Source organism: Hyaena hyaena, unplaced genomic scaffold (genome assembly GCF_003009895.1).
Source record: "Hyaena hyaena isolate Hyena2069 unplaced genomic scaffold, ASM300989v1 scaffold_181, whole genome shotgun sequence".
NCBI lineage: Eukaryota > Metazoa > Chordata > Mammalia > Carnivora > Hyaenidae > Hyaena > Hyaena hyaena.
The window spans coordinates 636,447-660,011 of NW_024080813.1; the positions used below are offsets into that span (position 1 = coordinate 636,447).

General features: G+C 40.3%; 1 protein-coding gene across 1 annotated transcript in view; it reads right to left on the reverse strand.

Moving 5' to 3' along the window:
* CCDC175 (coiled-coil domain containing 175) overlaps positions 1 to 23,565 on the reverse strand; it is a gene marked incomplete at its 3' end in the record, with an annotated part of 73,353 nt that overhangs the window by 27,811 nt on the left and 21,977 nt on the right. The window contains exons 9-14 of the mRNA XM_039240771.1: positions 19,638 to 19,774; positions 17,115 to 17,225; positions 14,479 to 14,550; positions 13,324 to 13,459; positions 12,356 to 12,487; positions 5,061 to 5,199 (exon numbers count right to left, since the gene is read on the reverse strand). Of these exons, the coding sequence (XP_039096702.1) occupies positions 5,061 to 5,199; positions 12,356 to 12,487; positions 13,324 to 13,459; positions 14,479 to 14,550; positions 17,115 to 17,225; positions 19,638 to 19,774 (727 nt within the window). The remainder of the gene's footprint in view (positions 1 to 5,060; positions 5,200 to 12,355; positions 12,488 to 13,323; positions 13,460 to 14,478; positions 14,551 to 17,114; positions 17,226 to 19,637; positions 19,775 to 23,565) is intronic.

Here is a 23,565-nt window from a genome sequence, read left to right on the forward strand (position 1 = left end):
TCTACTGTCAGCAGAGTCTGCTTCACATCCTCTGTCCCCCCTCTCTGCCCCTTTCTGGCTGATTCTCTCTCTCAAAATAAATAAAGAAACTTAAAAAAAAAAAAGTCAAATACTATTATAAGGATTATAACAAAAACCAGAAGTCAGGTGTTTCCAATGCAGTGCCCACCACTCTGTTTGACTCCTTAGAATCAACAACTTTTTAAACTCATCTTAACTTTTTCTTCTTCTATTTTCTTAAAAATGCTTATATGGCTATTTCTTGACTTGGCATTTTAAGACATTTTCTATTTTCTTCCAGATATAGAAGGAAGCACACATACTCTCATCCCTACACCCCCCACACATACTTCTAACCTCTCCATAAAGTCATGTGTTTTTAAAATATATTTTAATGGTATTTTTAAAAAAGATTTTATTTTTGAGTAATCTTTACACCCAACATGCGGCTCGATCAAGAATCTTAGATCAAGAGTCACATTCTCTACCAACTAAGCCAGTCGGGTGTCCCTAATTTTAACTCTTTGGATCATTACGACAATGTAAACATTCACAGATGAGACAAATGGTGTAGTATGATTATACCTCCTCTCCTGTACAACTTTTTGTTTTTCCTGGAGCTAAAAATAGCCTCATTTTATATTTGCTTAGTGTTCCATGAATACATTACTTCATATCAAAATGTATAATAGAATTATAAAATCTTTCCAAATATTACATCCCGCGTGGTCAGACACCTTGGGTGATCTACCAGTTTCATATCTCTTCCCTCCCCCACTGCCTTCTGTTTTCTGAACACTTGGGACTTTCCTCTGCATTCACCTTATGTTGGACCTCCTATTTCCTGAATTTCTTTCTTAATTTATCCCAAACAAATTCTGTACTGGCTTCCTGAGACAGAGTAAATGAGATACTTTGAGATCTTATATACCTAAATGTGTCTCTATTCTCTATATATACTTGACTAATAGTTTGGATGGATATCTAATGTTAGATATTATTTTCTCTCAGAATTCTGAAGGCAATGTCTTCTTTTAGTATAATAGTACACTTAAGAAGCCTAAAACCATTCTGATCGCTAATCTTTTGTATGCGATCTGCTTTTTCTCTCTAAAAGCCTTTGAAATATTCCTTTTAGCCTGAAATCCCACAGTGATGTGACTTACTGCTTTTTCTTCTAGAAATTGCACTGGAGAATTTGATGGGCCTTTTAAAATAGGAAACTCATATTCTCCAATTCTAAGAAATATTTTTGTATTATTTCTTGGATAATTTTATCCTTTCCATTTTTTTTTTTTTTCTGGCCTTCCTAGCGAATATTCAACATCTCAGAATAGTCTTCTAATTTTTTTACTCTTTTATCCTGTTCCTCAACTCCTTATTTTTTGTTCTATTTTTGGAGCGATTTCCTTTTGTTAGAATCCTATTAAATTTAAAAATTTTGGTTATTAGGGGTGCCTGAATGGTTCAGTCTGTTAAGCGTCTGACGTTGGCTCAGGTCATGATCTCACTGCTCCTGAGTTCAAGCCCTGTGTCAGGGCTGTGTCTCCCTCTCTCTCCTGCTCATGCTCTCTCTCCCCCTCCTTCCCTCCTTCTCTCTCTCTTAAAAATAATCAAGGGGCACCTGGGTGGCTCAGTTGGTTGAGTGTCTGACACTCAACCAACTCACAGTTCTCACAGTTCGTGGGTTCATGGGTTCGTGAGTTCGAGCCCCCGTGTGGGGCTCTGTGCTGACAGCTCAGAGCCTTGAAGCCTGTTTTCAGATTCTGTGTCTACCTCTTTCTCTGACCCTCCCCTGCTCAAAATGTCTCTCAAAAAATAAATAAAACATTTAAAAAATTAATAAACAAAATTTTTTAATAAAATTTTGGTTGTTATATTTTTCACTTCTTTTAATTTTTTTAATGTTTTATTTATCTCTAGGAGAGAGAGAGAGACAGCGTGAGCAGGGGAGGGTCAGAGAGAGAGGGAGTCACAGACTGAAAGAGGCTCCAGGCTCTGAGCTGGCAGTCAGCACAGAGCCCGGCGCGGGGCTCGAACCCATGAACCGCGAGATCATGACCTAAGCGAAGGTCAGACGCTTAACCGACTAAGCCACCCAGACGCCCCTATTTTTCATTTCTAAGAGCTCTTTCTTGTTTTCTGTTCTTTTTCATACATGCAGTGTATTTTTTCTCTATGAGTATAACTTTAAGATATATTCTCTATAATATATAGAATGTATATTTTTAATAGACTATATATACATTATGCATAATATATAGAGAATATATATTCCCTAAGAATATATATCTTTAAAAGTATTCTTATATTCTTTGTGTTATCTATGTTTCCACCAACTTCTGTTTTTCTGTCTACTTTAGTTTCTGCCTTTCACATTGGAGTTTTTCCTGAGGCGTCTGGTGATCTTTGACTGTCTAATCCTATTTAAGCATGAGGCACTAAAAGGCTCAGTTCCTGGGTGGGCTTTACTGTATAGTGATCAGGAAGGGACCAGCCATTTTGTTGGAGGATCTTCAAATGTTTAGATTGTGTGGGGCTTTTCTCTGGAACTGTTTAGTTTCCTTAGAGAAGAATCCAACCATCTCCTTCTTGAGAGTGGGGAAGGGATTACAGAACAGTCACACACAACGAGCTGGCAGCCTTCATCAAGTTCAGCTGTGGAAGGGGGTCTCTGTATAGCAGAGACCTCTGTCTTCTGTCCTCTGTCATATCTGAGATCCTGTAGTTTAGAATCCCTTAGTCCAACTTCTCTGCCAGCATTGCGAGGAACAGTCCCTCAGCTGCACAGAAGATGGCATCTGACCTAGGGGTCTAACTGCTTGTTATAAAGATTTTCAACCAATCTTCAACCCTGTGACTCATCTCAGCTTCCCAGTATCAGGGTCCTCCAATGTCCAAGACTTGCTGGGCCGGGCCCTATAAAGAGAACGCCTTGCTTTCATGGTGTGCTTTTCTGCAGGCACTTGCTAGTCACATTTCCCTTCCTGTTAATACCTCTAGCCAATTCTACCTTTTAGAGATTTATTGATATTTATCTTCTGCAGACATCTCTCTGCCAGTCTCTGTACTTGACTTGTAGTCATTTTTTTTCCCTAAAAAATCTTTTACACACATTTTTATGAAATTTCACTAGGGAGCAAAGATAGAGGCATGTTTTACCCATCATATTTAACTGAAAGTCATAAGTCACAACATTGCTTTGTATGAGTCCTGAGCCAGTTAATACTCTAAGTCCCACTGCTGGCAGGTGAAGTATATTTTCCTACTCTCTGGAGAGCATTGCTATTATGTTCCCTTTTCTACCTTTCTCTTGGCTTTCTCTCTTTTCTCTATGTTCTTTAGTGTTTTCTCTTTTCTTTGTCTTAAGAGAATCAGCACTTGCAATATATGGAAATATATTGCTTATTTTCAAACTTATGTTTCTTATATCCTCCATCTTCATGTAAGAAGGGATGGAAAGAAGGTTGGGAGAATAGAAAATTGAGGATGGAGCACATATGTTTCATTACTCTTCATAAAAGTAGCAAAAGACCAAGAAAATCTATGAGTTGACTAAATGAGAATCTGAGGAATGGCAACCAGACGAATCATCCGAGGTACTCATAATCTTATATTCTCAAAAAACCACTTTCCTTGGCAATTACCACTATTCACTTTTATTTTTGAGAGAGTATATGCGTGTGTGTGCATGCTCACAAGCAGGAGAGAGGGAGAGGGGGAGAGAGAATCTCAAGCAGGCTCCATGCTCCGCACTCAGCCCCACTTGGGGCTCTGTCTCATGACCGTGAGATCATGACCTGGGCTAATGTCAAGAGTCAGACACTTATAGTCAGAGAAAGACAAATATCATATGACTTCACTCATATGAGGACTTTAAGATACAAAACAGATGAACATAAGGGAAGGGAAGCAAAAATAATATAAAAACAGGGAGGGGGACAAAACATAAGAGACTCTCAAATACGGAGGGTCAGGGCCATTAAGGAATCTACTTCTGAAATCATTGTTGCACTATATGATAACTTGGATGTAAATTTTAAAAAATAATAAAATTTTTTAAAAAAAGTCAAACTCTTAACCAACTGAGCCAGCCAGGTGGCCCCACCACTATTCACTTTTAAATATCTGTTTTACATTTCAACATATTGGGTTTCTATATGATTGTATCTTTTTGACACAGACTATTTTGATTTTTCTCCCCATATTCATCTTTGCCAGCTGTTTATTCCCATCACAGTGCACACTTTTTGGCTCCCATTCTAGTCCTTTCTGTAACTTTTGATCCTGGCCTTCTGGTTCCTGTGTTACTTCTTCCATCATAGAGAAAACAGAAATTCTGGAAGTCTTTCTGCTTAACAACCATTTGGGACTTGTTGGTTAATGATACTCTGCTCCCCAAATGCAAGACAAAGCTCACACTCCAGGGATGATTCTGGATCTATGGACTTTTGGGTGCAGAGTTAGACAACTACATCCTGTTTTTCTGGAGAAAATAAGCATTTTTATATTAAACACACTTGTCCATGTAGCAAAATGTAAAATATGCATCCTTTCAGACACATTTCACACCCTTTATAAAGCCTCCATATCTAAGACAAACTCTTATATATCTTTGCCTTAGGGGTGAGTTAGTAGGAAAAAAATCTGAGAAGTACCTACATGATAAATGGTTAAAGTCATAGCTGGAACAAGATAGAATATTCAAATTCATGTTAAGAAACAGGAAAAAAATTCCACATGGTAGCAGATAAAGGAACTATTTCTACCTTTACCAAGTATAGAGAGAAACACATTACATAGTTGCTACTAACTCTTAATTTTAAAGTCTTTAAAAGAGAAAAGGAAAAATTTGACCAGAGCAACACCAAGGCTGTGGTATAAAGGAGAAGAAAAATTAGTAGATGAGGCAATAACTAGAGAAGAAACAGTTAAAGTTGATGGGAAAAGCGTATAGAATTTCAACATTGGCTCGTGATTGATGACCCACTATGTGTTAGGAGACAGCAGTGAAATCCTTACCTGGGCTTAACGTCAATTACTGAGAGCTTCATACATACCTGTAATAAAATTAATGAGCTCTTCAAATTTTCCAGTTTTGTTCACATACTCATCTTCTGCCACTTGAAGTTGTGGAAGACACTCAACTAGTTCATCTTCCTGTATTTTGTTACTTTGTGTTTCGGCAGCAAATCTTTGCTTTAAAGAAAATAAAGCTAATCATGAAGCAGGATTTTAAGGAATTGACGCAATGTACACTCCAGAGTAGAATATAAGTTCTTTGAGAGGAAGAGCCCTATGTTAGTGTCCTCTTATCATGAGGTGCATAGAAAGGCATCTGCCACATACTGGGTATTTGAAAAATATTTGTGGGCTGATTCACAGAGTGAATAGATCTGGCTATCTATTAAATAAGGAGATTAGATTCAATAGTCTCTCCAAAGAACCCTTCAGTTCTCTAGCTCTACTTCTATGATTCCATTAATGCTACCAAATATGTACCCTAAACACCTATTTGAGAAAAATCTCTTGAGCATATTGGACAGAAAAAAAAAAAAAAACAAAAACAAAACCAGGCAGCAATGGGGTGCACGGGTGGCTCAGTTGGTTAAGTGATGTCACAGTTTGTGAGTTCAACCCTGTGTTGGGCTTTGCACTGGCAGTGTGGAACCTGCTTAGGATTCTCTTTCTTCCTCTCTTTGCCCCTCCCTCTTCTTCTCCCTCTCTCTCTCAAAAAAAAAAAAAAAGGCAGCATAACAGAATATACACAAGTCCTAAGAAATGTGGATTTAAGTAAGAAATGGGGAGGGGGTAGAAATAATTGGATATATTATTACAATAAATGGGCAAAAGGTCCCCAAAACAAAACATGAAGATGCCTGCTTAATTATCCAGGTTTTATTTAGTTGGACCTTTCTTAGAAAGTCAGGATGGGGTTAAAATGGTGATAAAGCAGAGACAGCCAGCTGATATTTACTATCCATTCTCCTATCCTTCAATGTCATGACTCCTCAGTTCTAGCTCAGCATACGGCTGCCAGCTGGACTCATTTCTCAGCTCTCCCTGCAAGTGGGGGGAGCTAATGCAGTCCTCCACCTGCAACAGGAAGCGGTATGTGTGCCCTGGGTCCTTCCCTCCTTCCCCTGGCTGGAAAAGAAGGAGAATGGAAACTGCCACTTGGGTCTGCAGAGGTTAGTCTGGTGCTGAGGATGGCAGTTGCCCTTCCAACCCTGGGCCCCTTCCCTTTGGCCTGTAATAGGAAAGAGAAATAAACATGTCTCTCAACTAGACACTCAGACTCTAAGATTTGAATAGTCCATCCATACTTGACCCAATTTAATTTTTTTTTTACAGTTTATTGTCAAATTAGTTTCCACATAACACCCAGTGCTCATCCCCACAAGTGTCCTCCTCCATGCCCATCCCCCCCCCCCACATCCATCAGTCCTCAGTTTTTGTCAGCATTCAAGAGTCTCTCATGGTTTGCCTCTCTCCCTTTCCCCCACCATTTCCCCCCTTCTTCTCCCCCTTGTTCCTCCTAATCCTCCTATAAGTGGAAGCATATGGTATCTGTCTTTCTCTGCCTGACTTATTTCACTCAGCATAACACCCTCAAGGTCCATCCACGTTGCTGCAAATAGCCAGATTTCATTCTTTCTCATTGCCATGTAGTATTCCATGGTATAGATGAACCACATCCTCTTAATCCATTGGTCAGTTGATGGCCACTTAGGCCCTTTCCATGATTTGGCTATCATTGAGAGTGATGCTGTGAACATTGGGGTACATGTGCTCCTATGCATCAGCACTTCTATATCACTTGGGTAAATTCCTAGCAGTGCAATTGCTGGGTCATAGGGGAGTTCTACTGTTAATTTTCTGAGGAACCTCCACACTGTTTTCCAGAGGGGCTGCACCAGTTTACTTCCCACCAACATTGTAGGAGGGTGCCCGTTTCTCCACATCCTCGCCAGCATCTAGAGTCCTCTGATTTTCTCATTTTAGCCACTCTGATTGGTGTGAGGTGGTATCTCAGTGTGGTTTTGATTTGTATTTCCCTGATGAGGAGGGATGCTGAGCATCATTTCATGTGTCTGTTGGCCATCTGGATGTCCTCTTTGGAGAGGTGTCTGTTCCTATCTTCTGCCCATTTCTTCACTGGATTGTTTGTTTTTCAGGTGTGGAGTTTGGTGAGTTCCTTATAGATTTTAGATATTAACCCTTTATCTGATATGTCATTTGCAACTATCTTTTCCCATTCCGTTGGTTGCCTATTAGTTTTGTGGGCTGTTTCCTTTGTCTTAACAACTTTTTTGCTTTTTATCTTTATCCAGGTTGCATACATACATAATGCGAAGGAAAACCTAGGTGCCAGAGGGCAATGCTAGGCATGCTTCCTCAGTGGGAGGTACCTCATAGCACAGCTGACCAGAGGCTAGTGTCCGTTGACCCCACCACAGTGGTAACTCAGATGCAAGAGGAAGATACCCACATGGGTGGGTGTGATAGGCTCTTTGGCCTTGAAGTCTCATGTTCAAATAGGAACCAACTTCTCATGGGTGTATGTTCCAGGTCCCTGGAAGGGATATACCTACTTAGAAGGGGCACCAAACCCAGGGAAACCCAATGCTCTAGTTTTCCACCAGTTATTCTCTCAGTCAAGATGCATCATACCAGTCATGGGTCACTGTTTGCAAGCAATGTTGCCTAATAATACAACTTTAGTTGTCTACCTTTACTAGGGTGTAGGGGAATGACCCAGAAAGTTAAGCCAAGGTCAATTTCCCAATAAAGAAGAGAGGGTTGGTAACCCTTTATTACACAGATCTTGCCTATGTTCACTGTATTTTGGCATCTCTTTCATAAAGCAGCTTGTCTGCACCCTAGTTAATAGAGAGATATGCCAGCCTGGTATGTCCCCTCCCAAATTGCCATGAGAATCTTCAGGGATAAACATAGAAAGACAAAAAATACACATCAAAACACCATAATTTAAACATATTAAAATGTGGAGCCATGAGTAATTTTCTCCACACTGCATGTTAAGAAACTCAACCATGTATTATCTATACCACGTTCTCTAAGACAACAGTTTGGGGGTCCAAGGAGGTATGTGGATGCCTTGATTTGTTCCCATTGCCTACACTGACTTAAGCTGCCAGCATTTCCCTGACAAGGAACCATACTGTTATTTCATGCTTTGAGGGAGGGTTTGGGTACCAGATGCTGCTGCATCTCGGGCAAGTTGGTGTCTGTCTCCTGGCTCAGGCAGGCAGGCCCACAGCTTCTTCAACGCCTTTAAGAGTCCCTGATTCCTGAGCCACATGCACACTTAGCTCAGGGATAATGGGCTCAGGCTTTTGCTGCAACCCCTTGGAACTGGAGCCTTGGAAAAGAGAAAGACTGACGCAGGTCCCATCCCTGCTCATCAGGATGAGTTCCAGCTCATCCTATGACTTCCTGTCCATCTCTCCTTCCCAACTGCCTGTCCTGCAGCCTTCAGGCCCCAGCTCCAGGTGGAAAGCTGACAGCCTCTCTCGACTGCTGTAACCAGCTCCCGTAACTGCAGAAGGTCAAATCCTTTAAGAAACCCCATTTTCTGGTGGCTCTGCTTCTCTGACTGAGCCCTGTCAGATATAGGTCTGTAGGACGCAGCAGATCCAATTCATGCTCAATGTGTCAGCACTAGGTCAGAATGATCTAGAAGACTGTGGCAAGCTCCAGTAGGAGAACTGTAGCCGAGGCCCCCAGGTATTGAAGCCAAGTCTAGAGAGGACTTAGTCACAGCACTGCCTGGGAGAAAACACCTCTAGAGATTTGGAAATTTATATTCTGAACCAGTGACTAATATTCAGGACTGTTTTCCTCAGACAAAAATATGGGTCAGGGGTCCAAGTGGTAGTGGGATTTAATTTACTATTAAATCTCATGATTTTGTTTTCCCTCCTTGTGAATTTGGACTCTTCATTTAGACATTGTGCCACTGGTGAGAAGAATGATTCTACCAAGGGAATAATAATGGTTCCATAAACCAAAATTGGAGAATGCTTCTTCCCCATTTTGGGCCCCTCATGCCATTGAACCAATTGCAGAAATGGGATTCCAATATGCTCCAGGTTATTGATGAGGACTACCAAGGGGAATAGGGGTTGTTGCTTTATGATAAGGGCACATAGGCTGCTATCTATCCATGCCTTTGTGTGAATTAGACACAGGTGGACACAGCTCTGCAGCGGACACGCAGCCCTGTAAGTGGGGTGGACACTGGAAGACTGTTTACTTATCTTACTTAATTGCATTGTTTAAGCTCAAGTGCAATATTACGTAGTGTCCTTATCCTATTTCTGACTTTATTGCCTCCATTGGTTTGCCATCAAGTATGATAGTAAACTCTGTCCGTTCTCTTTCAAGAAATACCTGAAATGCTGACCACCTACTTCTAACCACCTCTGGATCAAGCTTCTGAACCACTTGAAATACCGCTCTTGCTTTTCTTTTGCTTTTTTTTTTTAATGTTTTATTTCTGAGAGAGAGAGAGAGAGAGAGAGAGAGAGCGAGCATGAGCAGGGGAGGATCAGAGAGAGGGAGACACAGAACCTGAAACAGTCTCCAGTCCCTGAGCTGGCAGCACAGGGCCAGACATGGGGCTCAAACCCACAAACCACGAGATCGCGACTTGAGCCGAAGTTGGACGCTCAACCGACTGAGCCACCCAGGCGCCCCTGCTCTCACTTCTTAATTGGTCTTCCTGCACCCACCATTGCTCTCCTAAATTCTACTCAGCTAGAGTGATCCTATTTAAGTGAAAATCAGATTATTTCAGCCCTTCACTCTTATCAGGAACCTTACCTTCTCAGCCCAGGCAGAGCAAAAACAAAGTACTCACAATCGCCTATAAGGTGGCAGACCCAGGGACGCCCCTTTTGGATTCACTCACTGCCTTGTGGCAAGGGGAGTGGTCAGCTGCCAGCCTCCAGTGGCCGGCTCCTTCAGAGCCTTCTCAGTTATCTATTGAAGATCATGCTCTTCAGGGGGGGGGGTCCCCCAATCAACTGAGCAAGGAGGTAGTGCAAGGGTGTAGCCATTTCTGCCCAAGGCAAGGCTTTGCTACTGGACAATCCTTGCTCAGAAGCTCCCCAGAGATAGTTTGCGGGTTACATAATGGCCTGATGGCTTCCCCTGCGCGGTTCTTTCATAGGCATATCCCTAATAAACCTCCCGTACACCTCATTGTCTCAGCATCTCTTTCCAGAAGAAGATGGGTCGCTCTCCCTCCTATCTGCTCCAGCCACACTGCCTCCTTGCTATTCCTCAGATAGGACAGTCCTGCCTCTCTGCCTTTCCTGTTTGGCGCACCCTCTGCCCTTCAGGATTCTACCCTTCCTTCTCTGACGATCCTCTTTAATGGGGCACACAGCCCGCATCACATACACTTGCCCCATCCCGAGTCCCTGCTCTATTTTTCTCCGTAGCGTTTCTCACTTTTGGATATACTAAAGGTTCCACTTGTTTACCTTGTTTATTTTCAATCTCCCTCCACTAGGATATAAGCACCATAAGTGCACAGGGTTTTGTTTTTGTTTTTTTGTCTGTTTCTTCTTTTTGTTTTTCAGCATCTAGAAGAATACTAGGCACCCAGACAGATGGCATCCAACAGAAAAAGGCTTCCCACCCTGACCCCTTTCCCTTCTGTTTCTTCTCATTTTGTCTGAATTTGGGCAATGTTTTCTTTCCCTTGTTTGTTCCCTGAGTTGTGCCAGTTTCCATTTCACCTCTTCCCAGTTCTGGCCGTTCCCTTTGGACACTCTTGCCTGAGTTCCTGTATTTCTATACTGCTGATCTTCCTTGGCACCTGTACGAAACTACAATATATATAGATTTTAATTTACAGAGGGATGCTTGACCACAGTCTTCATCTGTTCCAACACCATCATTCTGAGTATTCTTCAGTTGTCGGAAAGTTTTATTTCCCCTTTCATGTATTTTTTAATAGATTTTTAAAAGTATTTTTATTATTTTTTATGAATACTTTTTAAAAATTTTATTTATTTTAGAGAGAGAGGGAGAGGGTCAGTGGGGGTTTGGGGGGAGGCGGAGAGAGAGAAGGAGAGAGAGAGAATTCCAAGCAGGCCTCACACTGTCAGCACAGAGCCTCACTCAGGGCTCGAACCCACCACTAGGAGATGATGACCTGAGCTGAAATCAAGAGTCAGTCATTTAATCAACTGAGCCACCCAGCGCCCACCCACTTGTTTCTCTCCTGGTATTTTTGTGTGGAGGACATCGCTGCTCCTTTTCTGTTATTCATATTAGAAAGACCTGGCTCTTCTAGGACCAGTTATCTGTGGATGGGTTTCCGCAGGATGGGGGTTGGGGGGCGGGTTTGTGCCAGGAGGCATGGGCTTGGCCCAGGGCAAGATCTGAACTTTGACAAGTAAGGACTCGCTGCTCCCCTGCTACACAAAGGACTACTGTCTTCAAATAAAGCCCCTCTTTGATGCAGCCTTTCAGCTTCAAAACAAGTTCATGAAGGCTTCTACCACCAACCCTTTTCTCTTCATTCCAATACCAATGGAGGGCTCCAGGAAACACCCCCTTACCTGTCAAGGTAGCATCAGCACCTTGAAGAGGTGTGTTTTCTGTTGTGTTTCCAGAGGGCTGCCATCTCCAGACCCTTGGGTACTTTCAGTGACTTTTCTCTCCACCTCTCCCAGCATCCATGCTCTGTTCCATCCTAGGGGGCTAGGGCAGCTCCCAGCTCAGCAGGACGCCCTATCTTTGGTGAGGATTGAGCGCGGCCTCTCCACCTCCCTTGCCCTTTGCTGCTTTCCCCAGCCACTTTGGCGCCAGCTCTGCCTGCCTTCCTGCACCCCTTCCCTCATCCCCATGCGCTTTGCCAGCACTTCTACATAATTTGGAGTGTCTAATTTTCTTTTTTTTAAGTGGAAAAAAAATTTATGTTGCTCTTTTTTCAGGAACAAAAGAGTCATAAGGAAACTGTGGCCTTGCTCACACTGGAGGTTTTGCATTTAACTGCTTAGAATAGCATGAAATAAGGGCACCTGGGTGGCTCAGTCAGTTAGACCTCTGTCTTCAGTTCAGATTATGATCTCATGGCTTGTGAGTTTGAGCCTGGCATTGGGCTCAGTGCTGACAGCTCAGAGCCTGGAGCCTGCTTTGGATTCTGTCTCTCCCTCTCTCTCTGTCCCTCCCCCACACATTCTCTTATTCTCTCTCCTCCTCTCTCAAAAATGAAAAAACATTAAAACAATTTTTTTAAAAAAATAGCATAAAATATACCCCCTCCACCCATATGGCAATTTCAAATTATTCTTAGATGTAAAATAAAACTTACCTCATACTTGTTCAACTCTTTAATTAGCTTTTTTTCTTGGATAATAAATTCCTCCTCCCCTTGTTTTAATTCTAACGTAAGTTTTTCAATATCTGCCAAAAATTCAGTGATCTCCTTTTGTCTAAGATTGGTCTGATTTGAAAGCAAACAAATTGAAGATTTGTCATTTGCCCTGTGGCAATCAGCCTTACATTTTCAAACAGCCCAAAGTTAATATCTCTTTGCATGAGACGTGGCTCTGATTTCAGGTTATATATTTTCACAGCAACTACTCGAGAGAGGGAATGTATTTATTTATTTTCCCCTCCAGCAGTTAATTTATTCACCAAACAATATAATATCTATAAACTACACAAGGAAATGGGCAATGGGAATGATGGAAGTTGGAGGGTGGGCGGAGGGTAAATATTAGTGCTGAATAATGATGTTTGGTTTCTTTTTTAGGAGAGCTTCCCTAAAAGTGAACCTCACGTAAGTTTCCGGTTACAAGTTTCAAAAGCATATTCTAGAGAGAAGTGCTACTGTTTGCCAAATTCCTTCAATTCATACACAGCAAATAGTAATTTAAGAAAGTTAAATAATTCACTCTAAACCTAAGTCACCAGAAAGGAAAATATCTTTTAGTAAGATGAAGTTTAATTAAATACTGAAGGAGAATTACTGATATGCAATAATAATACTGACTCTATACTAATATGGAATAATAATATTAAAGTCCCTTGAGGGACGCCTGGGTGGCTCAGTCGGTTGAGCGTCTGACTTCAGCTCATGTTATGATCTCACGGTCTGTGAGTTTGAGCCCCGTGTCAGGCCCTGTGCTGACAGCTCGGAGCCTGAAGCCTGCTTCAGATTCTGTGTCTCCCTTTCTTTCCACCCTTCCCCTACTCAAGCTGTTATCTCTGACTCTCTCTCAAAAATGAATAAACGTTAAAAAATTAAAAAAAAAAAAAGTCCCTTGAATTCCTTACCTCTTGCATTAATTCTATGCGTCTAAATTCAGCAGTCTGTAGTTTATTGAAAATTTCTTCTACTTCAAACTTCAGCTGCCCTTTTAAACGTTCATGCTTTTTTTGCAAACAAGTTATCTTCCACTGAGTTATGATGCTAGAAATGAGAGCAGAAAGAATTCTCATGAAACTGATCTAACAGTTTACTGAAAAAATGGAGGAATTCCAAGCAAAACAAATCCTACTATGATCATATAAGATTATTTGAGGTACTGGCGATGCAGACCACGCACATTAGCTGAAAAAATTAGACAAAGTGATAACTGCTTCAGTGCTGGCCAGCTTCACAAGCTGCTTCATTGCAACAGGCTGTGTCGGTATGTCCACTGGGACCGTGGACAAACCACATTTGGCAGCTCACCTCCTTTAGGTGAAGGATAGACAAGGGATAGCAGAAATAGCAGTCAAATTCCCTCCCAGTGTGCCAAATTTCCACCTTCTGGGTTTTCAAATTTTTCTCTCCGCCACAACATTAAAACGCTGCATTGGAGAATGGGAGAGATGTGCCTTTGGAGTCTTACAAATGAAATTAAAGACCATGACAACAACAATAAAATACAGCTGAGATTTTGCAAATCTTTCCTAGGTGCCAGGAGGTCATCTAAATACATCTCATTTGCCATTCATGATGACTTCATAAGGTGGGTGCTACTATCATTGGCCACTTTGTAGGGATGGGAGCAAAGAGAGATTATTAAATAATGTGGCCTCAGTCACAGAGCTAGTCAGCAACAGAGCAACCAAAGTAGCGTGTGTTTGGAGCCCATATGTTTATCCATGCTTCCGTGTCACTGCACATCACCTCCCCCGCTGGTCCGCACAAAAGCCTGGTGAGCAAGAGGCAGTGCAAGAATCTTGACAATTTTGTTCTTCAGTGAGCTCATTCAATTGAAATGGAAAACTTTGGTTCTGTTCAATGCCCTCAAATCAAACTAACAAACATAACTAGATCTGAGAGATGTCACCCAATTTAATTTAGGAAAATAATTTCCTTGGACTCTAGCAAGTAACAAGTACTCGGATTTCCTCCCTAATTTGAGGCACTACTCATTAAGATAATATATACTATTCATAACACAAATGAAATTTTTTTTGTTTTTGTTTGTGTTTTTTTACCATCTCTGACTTTCTCTTTCCAGGTTATCACTCAGGATTTCTATTTGTCTCTGATATACGTCCTTGGTTGCTCTAAAAACAGGAAAACATACATTGAGTTTGGCATTTGTGGAAGCTAGTAGAATATACAAGTGACATTATGTATAATTCTTACATACAATAAGACTACCATCTAATTGGGAGACAAATCAAACCTAGTGTAACAACTAACGGTACTGGTAGACTTAGAGAAGGACAATTATAATTTTGTGCAAGTGTAAACTGATTTGGCCAGGATTGTAGGAGACCTAAGGGAAAGGAGGAACAGATTCGGCGGGCGGGGGGGGGGGGGTTGCAGCTGAGGAAGGGACATTGGAGGTTAACATTTAACAGAGGGAAGAACAAAGATCACCAGAATGGAGGTGCGATCTCATCATGGGAAGGACATCATCATTTGCAAAGACATGGAAAAGGAGCAGCAAGTCAAGACTTACGACTAACACAGACTTGCTGCTGACAGATGACATAAAGGGAAGTAACACAGTGACACAGGAGGGGTAAAGGTCAATAAATTGGTGAGGAACTTTGAATTCCTGACTGAGTCCTGATTTGATGCAATGTATAATTCAGAAAGCCAATAAAGATTTTTGTACCAGGGGTAAGTAGTAATTAAAGATGGAAGGTTTTCTTGTGACTCTAGGATGGATGGAAACATGAAGAATCTAGCATAGGTATTAGAAGACTTTATTATTTTTATTCTCCTTTTCTCTATTAAGTACTTCTTTCGCAGAAATAAAAGTGAAATATGACTCTGTATCTTTTGAAAAATAGAAATATTCCGGGGCACCTGGGTGGCTCAGTTGGTTAAGTGCTCAACTTCATCTCAGGTCATGATCTCACGGTTTGTGAGTTCAAGCCCCACATCGGGCTCTGTGTTGACAACTCAGAGCCTGGAGCCTGCTTCAGATTCTATATCTCACTCTCTCTCTGCTCCTCCCCCACTTGTGCTCTGTCTCTGTCTCTCAAAAATAAACAAAAACATTTAAAAAATTTAAAAAAGAAAAATTCAAGTATTCAAAGCTAAAACAATACATAATGCTGTTAAACTAGAAACACAACTGGGTTCATGTTTTTTTTTCTCCATCTGAAATCACAGTGTGGGTTCTCAATCTTCTACCTCAATAAATCTATCACCCCACCCCCGAACTCTAAGATTGTTTCACGATGTGCCCCAGTCTCACTGATTTTATTTATTTATGTACTTAGTTTAATTCACAAAGGAGTTGAACTAGAGTGAAATAACAGCAGCAATATAAAAACTCCTAAAGGAGAACCAATACTGGGTCATGAATGTGGCTCAAAGCTTCCCAGTGACCAGAGCAATGATGGCAAAATGATTGTAGAATCTGCGTTATTCATGTGGAAAACAAACCCCCGAACTCAACCCAATTGTATTTTCCCACATTTTTCACAAGGAAGAGCTCATAGTTTCCCTTCAGAAACCAACATGAAAAACAGATGTCGAGATATGTTATTCAACAGCGTAAGGACAAGCAACCTGCACATCCTGCTGTGATCTAGATTTCTGCTGACAGGAGTCAAATTTCACCTCCACTTGTCTTAGGTTACTTTCTCCACTGTCCTACACTCAAGTCATAAAGTATATTCAAATTATAAACATGAATTATAAAAATGCAACCCTCTTGGGTCCAGTAATTCAACTTTTAGGACCTTATTATAAAGAAATAGTTGTATAAGTGGACAAAGATATGTTAAGGGATGTTAACTTTGAAAAGCGCTTATAGTAGAGAAAACACAAAAACAAAAGTCCATCGGTAGGGCGCTGGGTAAATAAACCATAGCATATTCAGTAAAAGGAATATTAAGCAGTTAAAGAAAGAATAAAGAATGAGGTCCCATATATATATGAATTTTGCCCCCTCCTGAAATAGCTCTAAAATCAACAGATAAGTGTATAAAAATTAATACAAAGGATTTCCATATACTTTTCACCAATTTCTCCAAATGTTACCTTTTATCCTATTTGTTTTATCATTTTCCCAGGTATATTTTTCCAGCTTTTTATGGAGATAGAGTTGAAATATAATATTGTGTAAATTACCCAGATACAATTTTAAGTGGAAAAATTCCAGTTCTAGAAAAGAGAAACCCATTTTTGGATATATGTACACACTCCTATTACAGAAAGCAAGCCTAGCAAACTGTTAACAGTGAGATCTCTGTGGGGATACGGAAATTAGGGTCACTTTTACGCTTCTAAGCCACACATTTCTATATTTGATTTTTAAAATCATGTGCAGGCATTATTTTAATCAGAAAAATCAAAATTAAAAATCAAAGTGATTTAGAATAGCAGAAATGAACACCATAGGGGTCAGTGTTGTAATAATGTTCAGGCACATTCTTGTCACTAGACTCCTAATGGGTCCATTTCTCATGTCCAGAAGCTTGTCTAGAACTCAGGACCTATCTATCCTTTCAGTGATAATGATTCTTCTACACTGTAAAACAGACAGTGAACTATAAACCTCCTATTCTATAGGACATCAGAAACTGACAGATCTATATTCACCATATATTTAAAAACAAATGCAGAAAAGAATGAAGATTAAACGTTTCAAAGGCACCAAACATACCGATAAAGGTCCTGGAGAGTGACAAGACCTTCCTCCATATGTTTGATGTCTACTTTTCTTTGTGATAGGAAGTTTTCTTTCTGAGTAATAAATGCTATTTGCTTCTGATTTCTACCATGAAAAAACCAGAGTTAGCATTATGTTGAAAGGTGAAATCATCTTTTTTTTATTTTTAATTTTTTTACATTTATTTATTATTGAGAGAGAGAGAGAGACAAAGCATGAACGGGGGAGGGGCAGAGAGAAGAGACATGGGATCCGAAGCAAGGTCCAGGCTCTGAGCTGTCAGCACAGAGCTCAACACGGGGCACGAACTCATGAACTGCGAGATCACGACCTGAGCCGAAGTCGGTTGCTCACCGGGGTGACTGAGCCACCCAGGCGCCCATGAAATCATCGTTTTTAACTCCTCAGCATGAGTGGATATAGCAATCACAAATAAGAATATATAAAAGTAGTCTGCAAAGGTCAGTCCATCAACTGTTTACTGAATAAATTAGGAAAAATAGAAACAAAGTCTTATTGCTAGTGGTGGTAAATTCTAAACTCAAGAAAATCCCTAAGCCACGGAAAGAGCCTGAATTGCTATAGTCACCATAAAGCCACAAGAACAGTTCTGTCCCTAGCGCTCTGTCCCTCTGAGCAGGGGTGTGTCTCTTTTAATGCACTTATCAATTCTACCATGTTCTTTTGTGAAAGGTGAAGGGGTCAGTTAGATCGACTTTAAATACTGGCTTTACCTCTTTCTAGCAGTGTGACCTTGAAGGAAACTTCACCTGTAGATGAGCCTCAGTATCTCCATCCATAAAATAGGGATCATAATACCTATCTCAATAGGTGTAAGGATTAAATGAGATATAAAGTGCTCAAGCCAGTGTGTGGGACTCATGAGGCACTTCACAAAAAGTGGTTATAATTTGTCTCCAATTTGCAGAGAGAATAATAGGAAGTATACAATTTTGTTCTATGTCAGTATTTCCAGACATTGAGAAGGACATTCCTGTAACAGAAAGTGCTTTATATAAGTGTCTCATCTTCTTCAAAACTTCTATGGAGTGAACTGTGTTCAGTCCCTACAAATTTGTATGTTGAAGCCCTAACACCCAATATGATGGTATTTGAAGGTGGAGCTTTTGTGAAGTGATGAGGTCAGCTGATTAGATGAGATCCCAATGGAGAGGCTCCTTGTAAGAAGAGACACCAAAGAGTTTGTTTTCTCCCTATCTCTACCATGGAAAAACACAGTGAGAAGGCAGCCCTGTGCAAGCCAGGAAAAAGGGCTCTCACCAGAACCTGCCCATGCTGACACCCTGACACTGGATCTCCTTCCTCTAGAACTGTGAGAAATAAATTTCTGTAGTTCAAACCACCCAGTCCATGGTGCTTAGTTATGGCAGCCCAAGCTGAAGACAAAAACCAATAACAATACTAATTGTTTTAGTGTTACGGTCATTTGTCATCAGCACATTTTAAGATTAAAACTGATCAACTTAGTACTGATCTGGGGGAAATTTTTATTGAAAGAACTACTAACAGCAGATTCTTGTAGGCTATTCAACTGAATGAGATACAATGATTATAACGACTCTCTGTAGCTCACATGCTGCAATGACCATAATCTCAGTTTCACCTAAGTGTGCCTGGATACCGTAATTCCACTTCTGTGTGATCTAACTTTGTCTGTAGTAAGGGATCATTACTTACCAAATTCATGCTTGCAAGATGTTATTCTGTATTCATTAAGAAAAACTGGTGAATGCCCACTATCTGCTAAGCAATGTACAAGGTCCTGGGGATATAGCACTGAGTAAGGCAGAACAACTACCCTGATCTGTTCGTAGTTCACTGGAAACAAGAGATTCATACAATGCAGTGGCTGATGAAAAGGAATGGCATCAGAGGAATGTTTCAGAAGGATCATTTGGTGGAAGGAAGGTGAACAAGTTAAGGGTGGTAAAGCAGGAAGTGGAAAGAACTTCTGAGGGATGGATGAGCCAGAGCAAAGAAGCTGAAAGAGGTGACAAGAAGGGGGTTGGGGAGAAGAATGGGATATAGTTGAGAAATATCTAAGGAGTGGAATTGACAAGCTTGGTGCCTGAATGGGATCCAATGGGTAGTAAAAGATAGGAATTTCCTCGAATAACTTCCCAGTCTCTGGGCTAGGGGACTGTGTCAATGACCAAACCCTTCACAGAGTTAGGGAAGAGATGGGCAGAGCCAGTTTCTCTAAACAGTCTCATGGGGTAAAAGCAGGATTATTTTTTTCAAAAATCTGATTTAGAAGTAAATATAATGCACATGGTATCTGTGGATTTGATCGGACCCATATGAGGAAAGCATTACTCAGTATGTATAGAGGTAGATTAGGAGTGTGCTTATTTTGGAGTAAATAATATTTCATTGTTGTCAATAGATTTTAAAACTAGGATAAGTTTAAGTAGAGAGTCACCATTTAGATGGCAAGGAAAGCGCCCCATAACCATGACGTGTTGATTCATGTACAGATCATGGACAGAAACATACTCATCATCAATTTTCTGTTTCTGCACAAAAACTTTATCCTCCTCACTTATGACAATCTTATATTGTCTGGTAAGAGTAGTCAATTTCTCCTGTAGATCTTTGTTCTCTAAACGACTTTTGTGTAGTTTTTCAGCCATCTAGGAAAAAAAAAAAGCAATTAGAGGATTTGTTTCACGTTTCCTTTGATGGGAGTTAGTCATATGGCAACTCTAGAGCACTGGATATGTTACTTAGTACACAATGAGTATGCCGTAAATGTTAAATGATTTAATTCTATATCAAATATGCAGTTAAACATTTTGGCACCTCTCCTACAAATTATGACAAAAGTGTAGAAAGGAAGTAGACACTGATACAAAAAACACAGAGTAATCATTCATATTGAAATAAGAATTGGGGTTAATGAACTGAGATCATTGAACAGGGTCTGTAAGTCCTTTTCCCAGAAGATAAACTACACTAGGGGAAAGAAAATGTAGGGGCACCTGGGTGGCTCAGTTGGTTAGGCGTCTGACTTCGGCTCAGGTCATGATCTCACACTTTGTGGGTTCGAGCCCCTCATCGGGCTCTGTGCTGACAGCTCACTCAGAGCCTGGAGCCTGCTTTGGATTCTGTGTCTTCCTCTCCCTGCCTCTCCCTGATTCGTACTCTGTCTCTCCCTCTCAAAAATAAATAAAAAGTGTTTAAAAGAAAAAGAAAATGTAACACCAACAAAAGCTCTTTCTCAAAACCTCTTTGATGAGATACTATGTCTGTTTCTTGTTAAATATTTCTATTCAAGGACAAAACTAATGCTTATTAGTGAACTTTGTATTTAAGAAATTTGTATTTAAGATGTCTCTATTGAATTGCTTCACATGAAGTAAGAAAGTTATGTTAAGGAGTGATAGGCTGAGTAGTTCAAAATAACCTTTTGGCTGAGGATCACTAGAATAACTGGACCAAAATATATCTTAGAAGTGTTGAAGAACTGGGGCGCCTTGGGGGCTCAATTGGTTAAGTGCCAGTCTTCAGCTCAGGTCATGATCTTGCAGTCTGTGGGTTTCGTGGTCTGTGCTGACAGTTTAGAGCCTGGAGCCTGCTTTGGATTCTGTGTCTCCCTCTATCTCTGCCCCTTCCCCACTCACACTTTGTCTCCCTCTCAAAAATAATAAACATTTAAAAACTTTTTTTAAGTGTTGAAGAACTAATAAGATAATGATTAATTCTATAAGGAATCAAGAATCCAGAGTAGAGGGCCCCAGGGTGGCTTAGTTGGTTAAGCATCTGAATCTTGATTTCAGCTCAGGTCATGATCCCACAGTCATGGTATAGAGCCCCACATTAATTGGGCTCTGCACTAGGTGTAAAGCTTGCTTAGGATTCTCTCTCCTTGTCCCTCTGGCACCTCCTCTGCTCTCACTCTTGCTCTCAAAAAAAAAAAAAAAAAAAAAATCCACAGTAGTAAATCTAGCACTGACAACTCCTTTTATCCTGAGGACATTGACAGAAATGGAATTTTAGTTCTCTTACCAGACAAGAGGGACAAAAAGCAACACTTAGAGTTCACCCAGGTATTGAGTCTAATAAAGCTTCCACCACTTTAGCCTGGGATCCCAAAAAGCTTCACGCTCTGGAGAAGGGTAAATTGGAAGCAAACAAGCCATGGTCCAGGCTAATTTTGATCACCAGGGAACCTAAGCGTGCATTAAAGTGATTTGAGACTGATAATACCCCAGCCACCTGACAGAAGTGAATGAATGTCTGTTTCTGAAGAAGATATGATCATCCTAAGGTTCAAATTGTTTTTACAACCTTCCCCCCCACCCCAAATAGAATGCCTGGTGTACAGTTTTCTACCAGGAACAGAAGGAAATAAGACAGAATGAACAAAAGTTGGCAGAAGCAAAATACTACAGAAACAAACCTATGAAAACATCAGGTAGTGCTTGGAATCAGATGCTGAACTATAAAAATACTGTTTACTATAATCAAAGAAATATTAGACATACTTGAAAATTATGGCAAGGAGTTGAAATAGACAACGAGGATTTGAAAATTACCAATTGAAAAATTCAATAACCAGAATTAAGAGCTGAAATAGACCATTCTCCCCAGGATTCAGCAGGAGGGAGACAAAAGGTACAAAACACAGAAGGGGGTAAAAAACATAGAGGACATGCATATTAGCACAAATAATTGTACACACATGTGTATATATATATATAAAATTGGAATCTCAGAGAGGAAAGAGAATGAAATATGTGAGCAGATAATGGCTAAGAATTTTGCAGAACTTACAAAATATAGAAATTCACAGATTTAAGAAGCCCAATAAATCCCAAGCAGGAGAAATAAAAAGAAAACGTGGACATGACAGTGAAACTGAATAAGTCAAAGGGAACAAAGAAGACCTGAGGTATATGAGGTACACCATGTTCAGGGATTGGAAGCCTTGATCTTGTAAGAATGCGACATTCTCCCCAAAGTGATCTACAGATATAATCCAACCCCAGTCAAAATGCAAACAGGTGGTTTGGGCAGGATTTGACATCCTGATAGAAATTCAAAGGCCAAAAACAGAGGAGGCATTCTCGAAGAACAAAGTTGAAGGATTTATACTGCTAACTATAAAGACTTATGTTAAATGCTGCTAATTAAGAAAGACTGGTTTTAATGTGAGGGAAGAACAAGTCCAAAGGAACACAATAGAGAGTCCACAGATCTACACACATATTTATGATGTACTTATAATCTACTTTTGATTTATAACAAATAATGCCATTACAATAGAGTGCAGGAAAAGACTGTGTTTTCATTAAATGGTCCTAGTTAACTGGACAATCCTATGGAAAAATATGAATCCTGACCACCATTTCACAGCATGTATGCATGCATGCATGCATACGCACACGCACACGCACACGCACACGCACACGCACACACACACACACAGATTCCAGATGGCTTGTAGTCCCAAATGTGAAAGGTCAAACAATAAATCTTCTAGAAGATCATGAAATAGTATCTTTATGACATAGGACATAAAAACCAAAAAGGAAAAGATTGATAAACTGGACTTCATTGCAATTAATAAATTATATCCATCAAAACATATATATGCACATAAGGATTGTACATTTATAATGTTTGCACTGTTCTGTATCTGTATAATATTTTATGATAAATTAAAATAAAGCTAGAATAGAATTTCATGTCATCACTGAACTTGCCTCCTATGCCTCTTGAGAATTAACATTGCCTGCAGCTAAGAGTCCAGTGGAAATAGTAAATGGGTCAGAGCCCTGATCCCTTTAAAGCAGTCACTGACTTAAACTCATGGAATTTGGCTGAGGGCTATGGATTAAAGGGACACCCCTTTGCATTTGCCCCTTTGAACAAGTAAGCCATGCCACTGTAGAGGCCCTGGATTTTCCAGATAGTTGGGGGCTGCAAACTATGAAGTTATCATCTGAAGCTGGCAGATGATATAATAGGAGATAAACGGAAAGGAAAAAGAAATCCTAGTTTCTATCTTTCAGAATCTTCACAACTAAAGAATCAGAGTAGGTCTAACCTGGAGGAAAGCCATCCCTAATGCCATTAGCTAGTAATCAAATGGAAAGAATTTAATTGGTTCAAACCATTCTTCTGGGAGAGATCTGCCTTGTATTGTTTTATATTCTTTTTGTCACGCAATAATATGAGCTATTACTTAATCAAGGTCCCTTTATTGGACTTTAATTGTATCTTCCCCCTGATTTTTCAATTATCATAATGAATGCTTTACTGAATACTTTGTGGATAAGTTTTGGTTTACACCCGTAATTAAGTACTTATCATATTTTTTTAACCTAAGATTTAAAATGTCTAGAGAGTTCGCCCAGGTGCTAATCTGACTCCAATATTTCACTATGTACTAAGAGCAGTATGGGTTGCTAGACTTTAC